At 36.5% G+C, this 15,409-nt stretch overlaps 1 protein-coding gene across 3 annotated transcripts in view; it reads left to right on the top strand.

The window, feature by feature from the left end:
- The window catches only part of LOC117793854 (glutamate receptor-interacting protein 1), a 53,725-nt gene continuing 38,316 nt past the window's right edge, over positions 1–15,409 (top strand). For 2 of the 3 annotated variants that reach the window (XM_034634284.1, XM_034634282.1), the window contains exon 1: positions 352–712. In XM_034634284.1, coding sequence (XP_034490175.1) covers positions 541–712 — 172 coding nt within the window. In that variant the 5' untranslated portion in view covers positions 352–540. Of the gene's footprint in view, positions 26–351; positions 713–15,409 lie in introns of those variants that run through there. The other variant, XM_034634283.1, reaches the window with a different exon arrangement.

Below are 15,409 nucleotides of genomic sequence, written 5' to 3'. Positions count from 1 at the left end.
GCCACAGTCGCTGCCACAGACAAAAGTAACGTTCGTTGTTTCGCCCTCGCGAGGCGTCATCATTTCAATTCTCGCGCGCTCGTGCTTGTGTGTGTTTCGTGTGCGTGTGCGTCTCCGTGTGTGTGTGTGTGTGTGCTCCACATTTTCTTTTATTTTTCTTTTTATTATTGTGTGTGTCGTCGCCACTGACTTGTGCATTTATTTATTTACTTATTTATTTACAATTTGTTTGGTTACTCGCGAGTCGCCTTGTGGCCAATTCATTTGCAACTTAATTGAGATTTGAGAATGAATCTAGGCATCCGCATCCGCAACCGCATCCACAACCGCATCCGCAAAAGCCGTGCCAATAAGTAGCATGCTATTGGCCAACGATGTGGCAACCCTAGGGGGCAACACTTTCCCTATCTGGACCACATCAACAACTACAACAACAACATCCACAAAAAATCAGTACAAGTACAATCCAAAGATTTAGCAAAACACTCGCAATTGACACTCGAATAAACAAGAATTAATTGAAATTTGAAAACCAACAAAATGAAATTGTGGAAATCTAAGAAACCCATTGGCGGCTGCGTGCCTGGCAAGTCCAGCGCCTTGAAGCAGGAACAGGAGCTTGCCACCAAGTTGCAACAACAACAGCAGCAACAGCAACAACATCAACAGCAACATGAGAGCAACGGAATTGCGATGGCGCCCATGTTATCTGGTAAGAGCTTTGTTGCAACACAACTTGTACAACATCATCCTCGTGGCACGACCTCTTCAAAATTTTCAAATCAATCATGATGTTGTCACCCCGCTTTTCCCCTCTCTCCACAACCTCCAACCCCTCCAACCCCTCCAACCCCTCCACACCCTCCACCAGACTCCACTCTCATTCCGAAGCTGTTTCTATATTTTAGTTCGATTTCCCGTTGCTCAGGGTTATCGCATTTCCGCTCAAGGTGCGTCCCTCGTCGAGTGCCTCATCAAGTGAACGCTCTGCATAAGTTTTCCACGGTTTTCCCCAAAACGTACGCGTATATCTGTTAATGTATCTGTATCTGTGAGATACATGTGCGCTGGGCAAACGCACGTTCACTCGCTCGGTCGATCCGTCGGTCGGTTGGTCGGTCGGTCGGCGACTTTTGGCTGGCAACTTGACGATTTGGCCGACTCTTTCAGCGGCAACATCTCTGACATTTTCAATTAAAAATAATTGCTCGCATTTCGTTTTCATTTCAAAGCTAAATTTTCACTGCAATTTGTCAATTTCTGTGTACTGTGCATGCGTATCTATAACTCTGTCCGTCCATCTGTCCATCGCTTCGTCTATATGTCTGTCTTTCTGCGGTTATGGAAATGGAAATGAAGACACAATGACCTGGCCACTGATTGCCCATAAAGTTAGTTTATAAAACAGAAAACTGTTGACTACTTGGGTTATGGGCACTTATTGTTCGCTTTCCAGAGCGGTTCAACAAATGGCAATAGAGTATATTGAACCATCTTTTCACCCAAGAGCTTGTGTGAATTTTGTTTGCAACCTATCTTTCCATTATAAAAAAATTTACATTTGTTGCATGTACAATCTTCGTCAAATGTACATTTTTTTGAATTTTTTTTGAATTTTTCTTTTATTTTTAGTTATAGATTTTACAAGTTTGGAAAGTTTCTGAACAGGCATGTTACATGTTTTAAACATCTGATTTTCCAGATGTAGAAATAATTTTTATTGGATAAGTCTGCATTTGTTAATGTTTATGTTTTCTCCTCAGAACTCTCTCTCCTTTTCCTGAAATCCTCACTTTTCCGATACCTTTCGTTTAAGCCCTGACCTTACTAATACTAATAATTTGTTATACTACATTGTACAAGTCTAATATTAATACTATTACTAATACCAAAACTAGTTTTAATTGATTTTATTGGGGTTTTTTTGGGGTTTCCCCAACTCTTGCAACAAATGTAGGATCATTTCTAATTTTTGCATACCCCAGATCTAATTTTAATTTTTTCTTTACAGTTCATAATTTATATTTGATATACATTTTATATTAAATTCTTAACTTGAGTTTTATAATTCGTAATTTTTTCTTTGCCGACTGCTTTTAGTCGTGCATAAATAAATATATAAATCTCTTACAGAAACACATAGTTTAATTGCAAATTAAAATTAAACATTAACTTGTCATTAAGAATTGATTTTAAATTCGACTTTAATTTTGATATCATATTAACAATTTGGTCCTATTAAACGAAGTCATTAACATTTTTCAACTGCAGCTTGGAAATGCTTTACTTTAAAGTTTAAACGAAATGAAATATAATTGTAATGATGGAATTGTGGTTACTTTTTCTATTAAAATATATACATGGAATGCGATTCACGCTGCACGAATACGCACTCAGTTAATATGAACAGATTAGGCCAGACGAAAGTCTCCAATTGCAATAATGCTGCGATTCACGACAGTTAAGCTGGGAGAAGATGGAGGAGAAGTTTTGAGGGAGGGAGATGAAGAAGTTGGAAGAGTTATGGCACATAACGTTTAACCCGGCGACCAAAGTGCTCAGCTTTAACTGAACTTTTAATGAATGAATGAAAACGAGACGCGCAGCGATACAAAGTATTTGTATCTGTATCTGTATCCGTATCTGTTGATGTGAATGTATCTGCATCTGCACATTAACGCTTGCAGCTGGCTTGAGGATGGAGGAGGGAAAGGGGCGCTGGGTGGTCTGCCAGGAGGTGGGGCTGTTGCTCTTCGTTAAGGTTGTTGCTGTTTTTGTTGTTGCTGTTGTTGTTGTTGTCGTCGTGTGTGTAAGCTTAAATTGCATTTGATGAATTTATGGCATGGCAAGCGTAATTAAGCATTTAATTAAATATTTGTGATGCGGCGCATTGTTGGCTTCAGCTTCAGTCTAATCTGCTTGCGCGGAATGCCACAGATTGGCGCTCAAGCTATGTAGATGCAACATAGCTTCATTTCACTCAATGATACATAGATACATTTACAGATACAAATACAGATACACCCTCGCCAATTGTCACAACTACGAGTACAAAAAAAATACAAACTGAAAAACATAAACAGAGGCAGCCACTCATAAGTGGATGGATTGCCAGTTAGATGAATGCTTCTGATGGATGCAATGCTTGCCCAGATGTCACTTGTTTACACAGCAGCAACAACAACAACAACAACAACAACAACATCAACAACAATAATAAATATCTCAACTCTAGAGGGAGCCGAGTGTAAACAAGGCCTGAGAAAATCGAAAGGTGTGCAGTGTCAATGCACTGCAATCAAATGGCATCTGATTGACATCTACCCGTTTCTAGATACCCATATTGATACTCACCCACACATACTCATACCCACACTCATACTCATACTCATACCCACACTCATTCCCATTTTGGATTCACCCCTCGTTTATGGCTTGTTGCTGGCACACATTAAACACTCACCAAATCAAATAGAAAATTTCGTCAATATCTCCATTAAAATATATCTTTCACAAAGTCAGAGTATTAACAGCTGTTGCTCTCTAGGAAAAAAGGATCAGTTCTGAAATTTCAGATGGTAAAATAGCTTAGAATAAGTTCAAACTGAACTGTTCGATACATTAAAGATACAAACAAAGATGGTGATTTCTTTTATTAACCATCTAATTTATTATTATCTTTTAGGCCAAAAATTATTCATTTCACCATATTTTATATCAAGTGGATATTCATGGATATTTATTCCGTTTATTTGATCCATCTTTCAATTTTTTTCCAATTCCCAAGTATTTTTTATTACCGATTTATTTGATTCCCAATCTCTTTCGCTCTAATTTAAATAAATTTAGGTCGATATACTTCATCAACTGTTTATTTGGTACGTTTTGAGTCCTGTTTCCATTCGAATTTGCATTTTAGTCCCTAATTCCTTTTGTTTGGTTCGTTAAATTTTCGATCTTGTTTCTGTTAGTTTTCTAATATGGTTCTACAAGTTTGAATAGGTCTCAATTTCTGTTTATGTCATTTCGATAGTTCTGTTCCTTTTAGCTTAATTTTCTATTCGTTTTTTTAAGTATCACTCTTCATTAAGTTAATTTATTTTTTAGTTCATCTGATACTATTTTAATAGTTCGATTTATTTCCTGGCCACAATACAATCCATTCTTACAATTCATTTGACAAACAAGGAATGTGTCCATTTCAAAATATTAATATGTGCATGAATTTATGAAATTTTTTGTTGTTGATGACGACAAAATTAGAATCGATCAAGCATTTGCATGGGCGTGTAAAGGGCCTTGGGAATTTTGATAGACTTAGGTACATAAGTATCTCACAGATACTTAAGATGTATCTCCAACTGTATATAGTCTGCCAGATGTGTTTAGTTTTTACGAGTTGCATTTGGAACATGATTAATTGGACATCGAAAACGAAATTTTAAGAATAATAAAAACTTGAAATAGACTGAATTTTGGAATAGAAAAACCAAAAACGATGTTCGCAATGCGCTTTTGCAGTCGAACAGCGATCATAATTAATTCAGAAATTAGTTTAATGGCCAATAAATTGATATCAACAAATTTATAACAGATTTCCCTAGTCGAAATAGAAACTAGAAACATGGATGTAGGAACTGGAGTCTGGAAACGTGAAATAGTTTCCCTTAGAACGTTCACGTCCATCAACAGGTCATTTAAATTGTGGGCGACACTTTCGATGGCTGATGGGTTTATTTCGTGGCTGGCATTGACTTGGAGCTCGACTATACCCCAGGAGGGATTCGAGATGAGGGAGATGAATTAAAATTGTAGCTGCTCCCCAGGGAAAAATGAGGGTTGTGTTGCGTCGCAGTTGGGGAATATTTTCATAAGATTCTCATGTACTTTTCAACTGCATTCATTGAACCTCTCTAGAGGATGTAGAATTGTCGGAAGAGTGCTGTGGGATGAGGGTGGTGGGAGGAGAAGAGGGTGGGGATAAAGGGAACCGGAACAGACAAGACGACGCGGCGTAAACATTAAAATTTGTTTTTCCTCTTCGACAGAGACATGTGAAAAATCGCTGAAATGCCACGATTTTAGACAATCGAACATTTATCTGTGAGTGTGTTATTGTGTGTGTGTGTGTGCGCACGAGTGTGTGGCAGAGTGTTTGTTATTTTCGCCAAGTGTAAACAATGCAGAGATGCTGCCATAAGTGCGGTAAGAGCCACAAAAGTTGCCACAACAATTTGACGCAATTGAAAAACAAAATGAGCACAGGCCACACTTCTCTGCCCCTGCCCCTGCCCCTTCCCTGCCTCTAGCGATCTCAACAGTTGCAGCATTTGGTTATGTTTATGAAACACACACTCACACACGCGTCTGCAATTGCGAGGGGCGACTCTTTTGTTTTTGTTGTTGTTTTTGGACGCGGCAAATCCTTTCGGGTGTCGCTCTCATTAAGCTGCCACACCAAACGGAAGCAACAATGGGCGACAACTGCAACATCAGCCATATCAACAACAACAACAACAACATCAGCTGTGATCTGAGGCAAATGACATTGACTGTCTGCGGTACAGTGGAGCAAATGCAATTGTTAACGCGCATAAAGTGATGAACAAAAGTCGAGAGCAACAATTGTAACGAGTAACGAGTTCAATGCACTGCAATAGATATTCGAAGGAAAACTATAGTCAGTCGTGCAATGACACTTAATGCTTCTTTTGACACTCTCCTTTTTATACCCTTGCCAAAGGGTATATGACTACCTCTAACTTAAGCTCCGTCTGTCTTAATAATTTAAGTGCAATTATTTATGTTTTTGTTGCTGATCGTTTTACTAGATCTTAAACTATGAGAGCATTATTAATATTAAATACAAGACTGCAAACTAGTTCTGACCCGAACCTTGAAGAACCGGCTCGGTTCGGGTTCGGGGAACTTGAACCGCTCCTCTTTCTTAAATAAAAGGTTCATTTCGAAATAAAAGAATTACGTAAATTTTATGTTTTTCTAATATTACCCAACTATTTGAGACTTCGGATAATAAAAGTCGTCTTTAAATCTTTAAATAAATTTAGATTATTATCAAATTTCAAATTTTTTTAATAATACCAAATTTAATATTAAAAATATTTTTTTGTATAAAATTGAACAAAGGTTCGAGCCTAAACCTTGGGTTCAGGGGATTTATAGGCCGGTTCGCAAACCGAACCTAAATCTTGCTCTCTGGTTCGAACCGCCGAACCGAACCTTTACCAACATTTTGGTGGTTTGCAGCTCACATTAAATATAAGTCAAATTTTAGCTTTTTTTTTATTATGGTTCTATTTAGATTAAAAATAGGAGTTAATAATAATTTTTATGATAAAAATTGAGAATATAAGTACATTCGATTTCTCGATTAATTTTTTCATATATCCTAGAATTTCTATTTCATCCACATAATTTTTTTTTTGTCAGGTTTGATTTTTGAACTCATAACTCTAATTTGCGATTTTTATGCTATAAGAACAATCTGCAAGGATATTTCTTCTTCTTCTTCAGTTGAGTTTGTTTAAACATGTGTGTGTTCCACAGTGTTGTTGTTGCTGTTGCAATTGTCGGTGTTTTGTTTACATTTTTGCGCAAAATTGCTTCAGTAACGTCACTCAGCGGAACACACACAAACACACACACACACACGAATACAGTGAAGCAATCGGTATGAAATCTATTTCGAATTGAAAATACATAAATATTAGAAAGAGAGAGCGAGAGAAGAGCTAAAAAGAGAAAGAGGGAAGTCAGTGCACAGAGGACGCGCTTTGTATGCGTTGATTTGATGGCAGACACAACATTCACAACTTGGAGCCATATTCCTCTGTTGACGGGCCCCAAACACACACACACGCAGATACGAAGAGACACTCACACACACACACACACACACACACACACATGCATTGAGGGCTATGCACATTTTGTGCATCTTTTGGGTCTTGGAAGCGGGAAAAGCAGGAAAAACTGTCACAATTTCAACGTTTTTCCGCTAAAAATAGCAACAAAAACAAAAGGAAAAAAGCAAAATAAAAACGAAATGTAAAGAAAAACAAAACAGAAACAGAAACAGAAACAAATACAAAGGCAGCCAAATTATCATCAGCTACATCATCATCAGCATCAGCTTCATCATCATCAGCGAAAGACACACGATTAATGTAATTTTTGCTGTTGTTTTTGTTGTTGTCGTCTACCGCTTGGATTAATTTGTAGAGTCTGTTGTCGCAGCCGTCGACGGCAGCTTTTCTCCCTCCCTCCGCCTTTTCCCCTCCTTCCCTTACCACTCTCCACACTGTCTCTAGTCTACGCTCTCCATTCTACCGTCTCCATACATTCACCATAATAATTGTTTGTTGCCGGGTACATTTGTATTTGTATCTGCATCTATAGATGTATCTGTATCTGTATCTACATCTGTAGCTGTAGCTGTATCCGTATCTGCGCCTGTCTGGGATACAATTTCCATAGCTTTCGATGTCGTTGTCGTCGTCATTCGCGCAATTTTTGTCAACGCCCTCTGCACGTGTTAATTATGAATGCTGAGAATGTGCTGTGAATTCGCAAATTGAGAAATTTACTTCAGCACAACTTCTAAATACAAATTAGTTTCCACTTTCTTCACTCTATAGATACAGAAGCCCATTCATGGGGAAATCCTCCGAAAATATAAAAAAACTAATGATAAAAGCATTTTCTAAAGCAAGTGGGCACTGAAAAACCAAGGTATATTATTTTGACGACCTCCAGAATTTAAACTATAAGTTTCTGAATATAATTTAAGTTTAAAATATACCTTTAAATTAAAAATTTTTTTTTTCTTAATTTTGTTTAAATTAAATTCAAATTTAAGTATATTTATTTTCACTTGCGTAATTTAATTTAAGCAAGAACTTTTTTCTAGTGTTTATTGTCGATAAAAGTACTAAAATAAATTAATAAAAAGTTTAATTTTTCAAAATCTATAATACTTGGCATAAATTCAATTTGAAAAAAAATACCTCCTTTCGGTGGTAATGAATTATTGCTTTAAAAATATTTTTTTCTTTTTGTATGCAACTTATGTTGAGATATTGCAGGTCAGAAATCGAACTTATCAATAGGGTCTTTCGTTCCAAAAAAAGGAAGATAAAAAGTAATAGTATCTTAATTATCCTGGTGTATCATAGTTTTATGACAGCATTTAAATGACATTTTTGTGCGTTTTATGCTAGCATCAAAATCTTTTCAGTTTTACGATGGTTTCGGGCCAAATAAAACCCAAAACGTAAACATAATGAGTACTTGATAAAATGGATATGTTTAATAATATCGGTACGCCCCCTAGCAAACGAGAATTCGGTTTTCCCAGCTATCGACGCCTATCATTGTGTCAATAGGAAGGTTGAAATATTGATTGTTAGGAAAATGCACAACTTTCGAATGCAAATAGTAATTGCAGCTGACGGGAAACGAGGGACGGGGCAAGAGGATCGGGGAATGGGGAATGGGGAACTGGGAACCTTATCACGACACACTCTGTTGGTCGGTACGTGCGAGGATTGTGCGGCCGGGGATTGGTTATGGGCTATTAACATTTTGGGGCATAAATCTGTGCCCCTTACGGTTGCAAGTACTACATGTTGCGATAAGAGAACTGTTGGGAAATTATCATAATATACATACTCGCATGTGTGTGTGCATTGAAGCGAAGAATTGGTTCTTTAGGGTGTCGGGAAATGGAAAATGTGCTTGTTGCAAATGGAAATTGTTTTGTTGCATGTTTTATTTGCATTGCTCTTCATTAAGTGAATATTGTGGCGACACTCAACGCTAAATGACAACGATGATCTGCCCCCCTGTCCCTTGTCCCTCTGCTCACCCGACGCACTCACCCCTGTACCTTGCCCCTTGGCCCCTAACGCTTGGCCTCTGCTCCATGTCGCGGCGACAACAACTCGAATGGGGCATAAATCAATTTTTGTTGCAACGACGCAAATATTTGCAGCAAAAACGGCGTCATAATGAGCAACAACCCTACAAACCATACACAAATGAGAGTCGTACAGCAGTCGAAGACTCGAGTCGGATTGTGGCATAAAAAATGTTGAATGCACGATATGAGGCATGACTTTGTCTGCCGCCTCTGTTTCTCTTAGTTCCATTCGCAATTCATTCAGGGGCAGGGAATTGAATTTCAATTGAATTGCATTCACAACGGTTAACTTCTTGCTCTGTTATCTATTTAACATAGCATTTCTATGGTAATAACAGCATGTAGAATTATTTAACAGAGCATTCAAATGTTCATAAAATCTCAAGTAACATAAAATTAACATAACATTTCACAAATACTTCGGTTTTTTATATTTTTCCTACTCGGTACACGAGTACCAAGAATAGTTTTTATGCCAATTGATTGTATAAAGAATATATATTCTAAAGCAATATCATCAGTCGAATAATTGCAAAACAGTGGTATATTCTGTTTGAGATTTCATGTCCTCATAAAAAACTTAATTACAGAATCATTTTTATAGCTACAGTCTTAAGATTTGTAGTCTGGATCCGCACTGAAAATATCGCCAAGATCGGATAGTAAACTCGACAATTATTCGAAAATAGTTCTGATGCTGCATACTGTGTGTGCATGAGTTTATATGGCTTGTTGGATAAATTGTTTTTATTTTTTAAATAAGTACAGGGTCTCTCACAATCGGGCTTACTCGAATTTCGCCTTTCGCAGATTTTTTTTTTGTGTTCATTATTAAATTTATTGCGATTCATACGAACGGCTGAAAAAATACTGATAGCAAGTATCTTTTAAAAATATTCTTCTAGCTAACATTTCCAAAACATAGCTGTTAAATTGTTAGTAACAGGGCGAAAACAGTAGTTTATGTAAGTTACACAACACATAACATTTGATCACAACTTTTTCAACTGGAATAAATTGTGTTAAGATTGTTAGTAACAGCACGTTATGTCTTAACTGTTGTTTAACAGAGCATTTACATTGCCTTAACAGTGGTTAATAGTCCTAATAGCTGCGAACTAGTTTGCATTTACATTGTCAGCCCTGGTTGGTGTCTTCTTTTTTTTTTTTTGTATGACAACCATCAAATAAATGTCAACGTCTTGCTAAATACTTGAGGATCTCAATGCAGTTGCTGCAAATGCGGCATGCCACCACAACAGCAGCAACAGCAACAACAACAACTCCCCAGCGAATTCGTTTTTTGCACGCAAGGGTCACCCCCTTGTCGCCCCTCTGCCCCTCTTGACACCCTCGGCCCCTTGAGTTCCCCAGTTGAGTTGAGAGCGATTGTTGCACTTTGGCTGCATCCGCTGCCCTTGCCGCAGTCCTGCCCAGTTTGTGGCATACACATACAGAGCATACATATGTGCATATGTACATATGTGCGTGTGCTTGTGCTTGCAACATGGGCCTGTTATTTTGCCGCTTTATTGCGGCTTTATCAGATGTTGACATTTTTCTCTTTCATTTCTTTTTTTTTCCTCCCTTTTTTGCGGAACCACACTTGAGTTCATTTGCAATAATTGGTTTTTCTTGTTGTCTTCGCGTGTCCCCACCTCCAACTCCAACTCCCCACTCCCCCTTTTGACGCCTACACATAGATAGTGTTGTGAAATTTTTGACATATTTTCATGGTAAGTTGTAACTGTCCCCAGTTATGAAGTGTGAGGTTAATGGACACGAGCACATGAAAAACGAATCGAGGCGAGGCCATGTTCTACTTTTACTCTACTTTTTTTTTTTTGAGTCTTATAGATATCTTTATCTATATCTATAATTTCCTTAGTTCTGGAATACGTTTCGTCTTCTTCTTTCCTGCTGCTTAAGTTAAGCATAACAAAGCGTCAAGCTGTCAATGGCACACTACTTACAGTACAGTCCATATGTCAATCAATCAATCCCCATTGGCACACATCGAGTGTCCGACATTTGAAGAAGAAAGGAGAAGAAACGAGAAGATTTGGAGAGGCACCTGTCGACAAAAGACTGTTTACAATAGACTGAGACACGAAATACGGAAAATCAGATACAGATCATCTAGGAATTGTGACTCTATCGATCTATTAAAAAAATTAAAGAGGATCAGGTGAAAAATTTAGTAAAGTGGAAGTCAGAATAAACTGAAATACGAATGATAGTTATGAAAATCTAACAAGATTTTTTCAGAACACATTCGAAATATTGAGGGGATCGGAACAAAGCTAAGAATTTTTAGGAAAGAAAGAATAAAGACGAATAAGGTTAAAGAGCAGAGAAGTTTACGAATGATTGTAATGAACATCGGAATATCTTTGGAGATACTATCAAAATTTGTTAGATAACTTTGAATAGGTAGCGAATTTAATTCTGATAAACTTTTAAGAATATCCCTATAGAGAATAATATAAATCAATATATAAATATATATTGAATTTCGAAAGATATTTTATTCCAATAAGCAAGTTCAACTCAAAGGCTGTTGAAAATATTTTAGTTATAATTGAATATTAAACTAAGTAATTTTTGTTAACATATTATTAATTAACTTTGTAACGTTCAGTAAGATACGTTAGTTCCATACTAAAGATAGCCCTTAAAGTGTTTATCTTTATAGAGGAACCTCATCCAGTTCATGGGATCAAAGGAAGGGGAGGAATGAGGAGGCATCAAGGCCGCAGCAGGCAGCAAGAAAAATAAATAATTAACAGGGCAAATTCCAGCTGAGTCGCAGAATGAAGATGTCTAGTTAAAAGATACTTATTTCAGATCATTAACACAAGAATGTATTCAACAGGGACAGACAGCGAGAGAGCGAGAGAGAGAGAGAGAGAGAGGGAGAGAGCTATGAAAAGAAAGAGAGATTGAGAGCCAAATAGATTCAGTGTGTGGGATTTTGAATGATGTCTATTTTCAAAGTAAATGTGGCAAAGCGCTTTTGTGGCATAACTTGCTGCAAATGTGCCGCAAATGGTGGCAACAACAACAACAACAACAACAACAAAATGCGACCCCCAGCGAATCGACTGTCAGTCAGTTTTGTTGAGTTGAAGTTGCATCTCTGCCTTGCATCGGCCTTCAAGTGCTGCCATTCATGTTGCATGCCACATCCTCATCCTCAACCCCAACCCCCAACTGTCGGACTGTTCAACTGTCCATCTATTTTAATCAGGCTGCCAAGTGATCCGTTGGCTGTTTAATTGCCAGGATTAGAAAGAAGCCAGGAAGTGGCATGCCCCCCATGCCCCTCATGCCACACACACCTTCCACCTCATGCTCCCACTCGCTGCAACTCGTTGCGGCTGAGCGCAATTTCCGTCAGTTTGAGCATTCGCCTTGCAACATGCAACTTGCAACGTGCAACTGTCGCCGATAAATTTTACTGCGTCTGCGACACCCGTGCAACCAAAATATTCCACAAGCCGTTACGTTTGCCCCGAGTGCCCATAAAATGCAACGGACAAGCGGCAAAAGCTGTACCCCAAAAATAGTTTCCTTTTTAATGGGGTTTTCCTCCCCCCATCCCCGTTCCGTTCTCCAGACGTCTTCTAAACGGAACTGTAAATGGTATTGCGAATTTCGCCTGCCAATTTGTAAATTTCCTAATGAAGTCAAAAAGAACTTCGTTTCGTCAACCGCAACATTTTGAAAATAACTTAATTATTTAAAGACTTTGGAAGTTGTTTCTAATAAAGGAAGTTGTATTTTAGGTTGATTACCTTAATGGAGCCTAATAAATTTCTTAGTTTTTCCATTCATAAAGCTGACATAATTTTTTAATTTAAAAAGTATTTATATTTGAAAATAAGTAGAAGACAACTTCTAATTATAGAATGCTGGATGTATAGATACTTTTAACCAAGGCTGCAAACCGGTTCTGAACCGAACCTCGTAGAACCGGTTCGGTTCGAAAAAAAATAGTTATCTAAATTTTATGGTTTTCTAATATTTTGCAATTATTTGAGACTTCGGATTAAAATAAGTCACATTCAAATCATCAAATAAATTTAAATTATCATCAAAATTAAACTAAAAAAAAAAAAAATAATAATTTGTTCAAAATGTTGAGACAAATGTATAACAATAAAAATATTATTTTATATGAAATTGAACCAAGGTTTGAACCCAAACCTTGGGCTCAGGGGGTATATAAACCAATCCTTTGAACCTTTACAATTTTTTTTGTGGCTTGCAGCCTTGCTTTTTACATTATAATTTAGTTTTAACTAGGAAACAAACCAAGTTTTTATAGATTGAAATTGTTTAAAAAAAATGAAAAATTGATGAAATAAATAGATAAACAAATGCATTTGTTTCTATAAGAATGATGATTCATTAAGCTTTTAACACTGCCTATAAGAAAATATGTACATTATTTTTATATTAAATAAAAACGAAGAAAAGATAGAACACTTGTCATTTAAAGATACATTTCGTCTGCAATGTCAGCATTAACAAGCTAAGAGCAGCTTAAATTCTGCCAGCTATTTAAACTTTATGTTTTATATACTGTTAAGTTTAATATGTATGATAGATGAATTTATATTAAAACATATATATATTTTTTTTAAACTTATCGGACACATGATTTCGTCGTTTCCAATAAATTATGTTCAAGAAAAAAAAACATAGAGAAAATGAAAATTTGTGGGCAATCGTAATGAAAAACCACATACAAATAAAACTAGCGAAAAAATAAAGAATAGCCAGCCGAGGAAAGGCAAAAAACGATCAGCTAACAAAAAAGTCGCTCCAAAAGTCAGCGAAAGAATTGTAAATGTAGAAAAAATAAAAATGTTAAATGTAAAATGACTTCAAAGCGAATTTGAATGTGAATGCGTCAAGTGGGAAAATGTCAGAAAGTACTCTCTTTCTCGTATGTACAACCCAAAAGAGGTACTAAAAAATTACTTACCCCTGTCCCCCCTGTCAATGGAAAAAAACACGACTTTTTTGCATAAAATCAAAATGTAAGGCTAGAGACTTGAAGTTTGGCTGAACCTTAGTTAAATAAATGTAGAAAATAAATTTTTTTTAAATTTGACCAGGCCTTAACCTCCGCCTCCAAATCCGACTACAAAAATATAGGGTATAATATTTACATAAAAACCAAATATAAAGCTAGAGGCTCGAAGTTAAGCATAATTATTACTTCAATTAATGTGGATTTTAAGATTGCTTTAGTTTCTTTAGTTGGATCTTATCTTCACCCCTCACACTCCGACCAATTCAAAAATTTAAATTTTTTTTTAAATGCATAAATGTAAAGCTAAAGACCTAAGATTTTGGATATTTGTAAGTTATACTAAAGTAGAACTTATAATTTTTTGTATTTTTATTTGACCTTGTCTTCATCCCCCTCATCTACTGATCATAAGAAAAATCTGATTTTTTAGCATAAATGTACATCTACAAGATGTGCTTTTTTTAAAAAAGAGGAAAAACGGGCAAAAGTTATTAATTACATCTGATTCTAGAGGTTAAGTAAATATTCTTTCAAAAATCTCTTGTGATGCATTGTGTTTTACATAACAACACATAAAAGAATTGCACAAGTAAACACAAATACTAAAAATCTCTTTTAACAACTTTTTAAAATACCTTGATTAAAATTTTTTGTATTCACACTTTGTTTACTAGGACAATAAAACAAACACAATTTGCGCAGCAAGTTGCAAAGAAATTTGCCGGACTGTTTCAGTTCACATGGCAACTTGAAATCAGCTGACTTTAATTGAGCTTCAAAACATATTTTTGTTCTTTCTGGAGTATTTAGATATAGAAAATCACAACATTTTTAAAATACTGAACAACAACAAATTTGAATTAAAGGCAACAAAATCTGACTTTTTTCCCATAGTGCCCTCTTCCGGCTACGGAGAAACTAATGCATAAAAGTAAATTCAATGAAAATAAATTAGATACGTATAGAAAATCGGAGCACGCCGCGAAATGTGGCGCAAATGTCCAAAGCGAATGTATCTACGCACACACAAGATACACAAATGTATCTGCAAGATGTGTGCGTAGTAGTTGTTGCTGTTCTTGTTGTTGCGCTACGCAAATGAAGCGAAACGTAAAAATTTCAACGCTACGTTTTTTAGCTTCCCCGCCCTTGCCTTTGCTTTTTTTTCTTTTTCTTATCGTTTTTTATTTGTGTTTTTGTTTTTTTTTTGGTCTTATTGTGTTTTTCTTTTTGTTGCTGTTGTTGTTGCTGGTTTTGCCTAATTATTGTTTTTGCTTTTCATACTCGGGCAGGCATTAAGAAAAACTTTATGCGCCATTGAAGCGTTCGAAAATAAAAGTCGCGTCCGCAGCGGTCGCCGTTTTACGTCAAAGTTTCTCTGACTGTGTGTGTGTTTGTGTGTGTGTATTGAGGTGTGCGTCTCT

This window comes from Drosophila innubila, chromosome X (genome assembly GCF_004354385.1).
Source record: "Drosophila innubila isolate TH190305 chromosome X, UK_Dinn_1.0, whole genome shotgun sequence".
NCBI lineage: Eukaryota > Metazoa > Arthropoda > Insecta > Diptera > Drosophilidae > Drosophila > Drosophila innubila.
The sequence above is the reverse complement of the archived record's forward strand: the minus strand, read 5'-3'. Positions and strand labels throughout refer to the sequence as shown.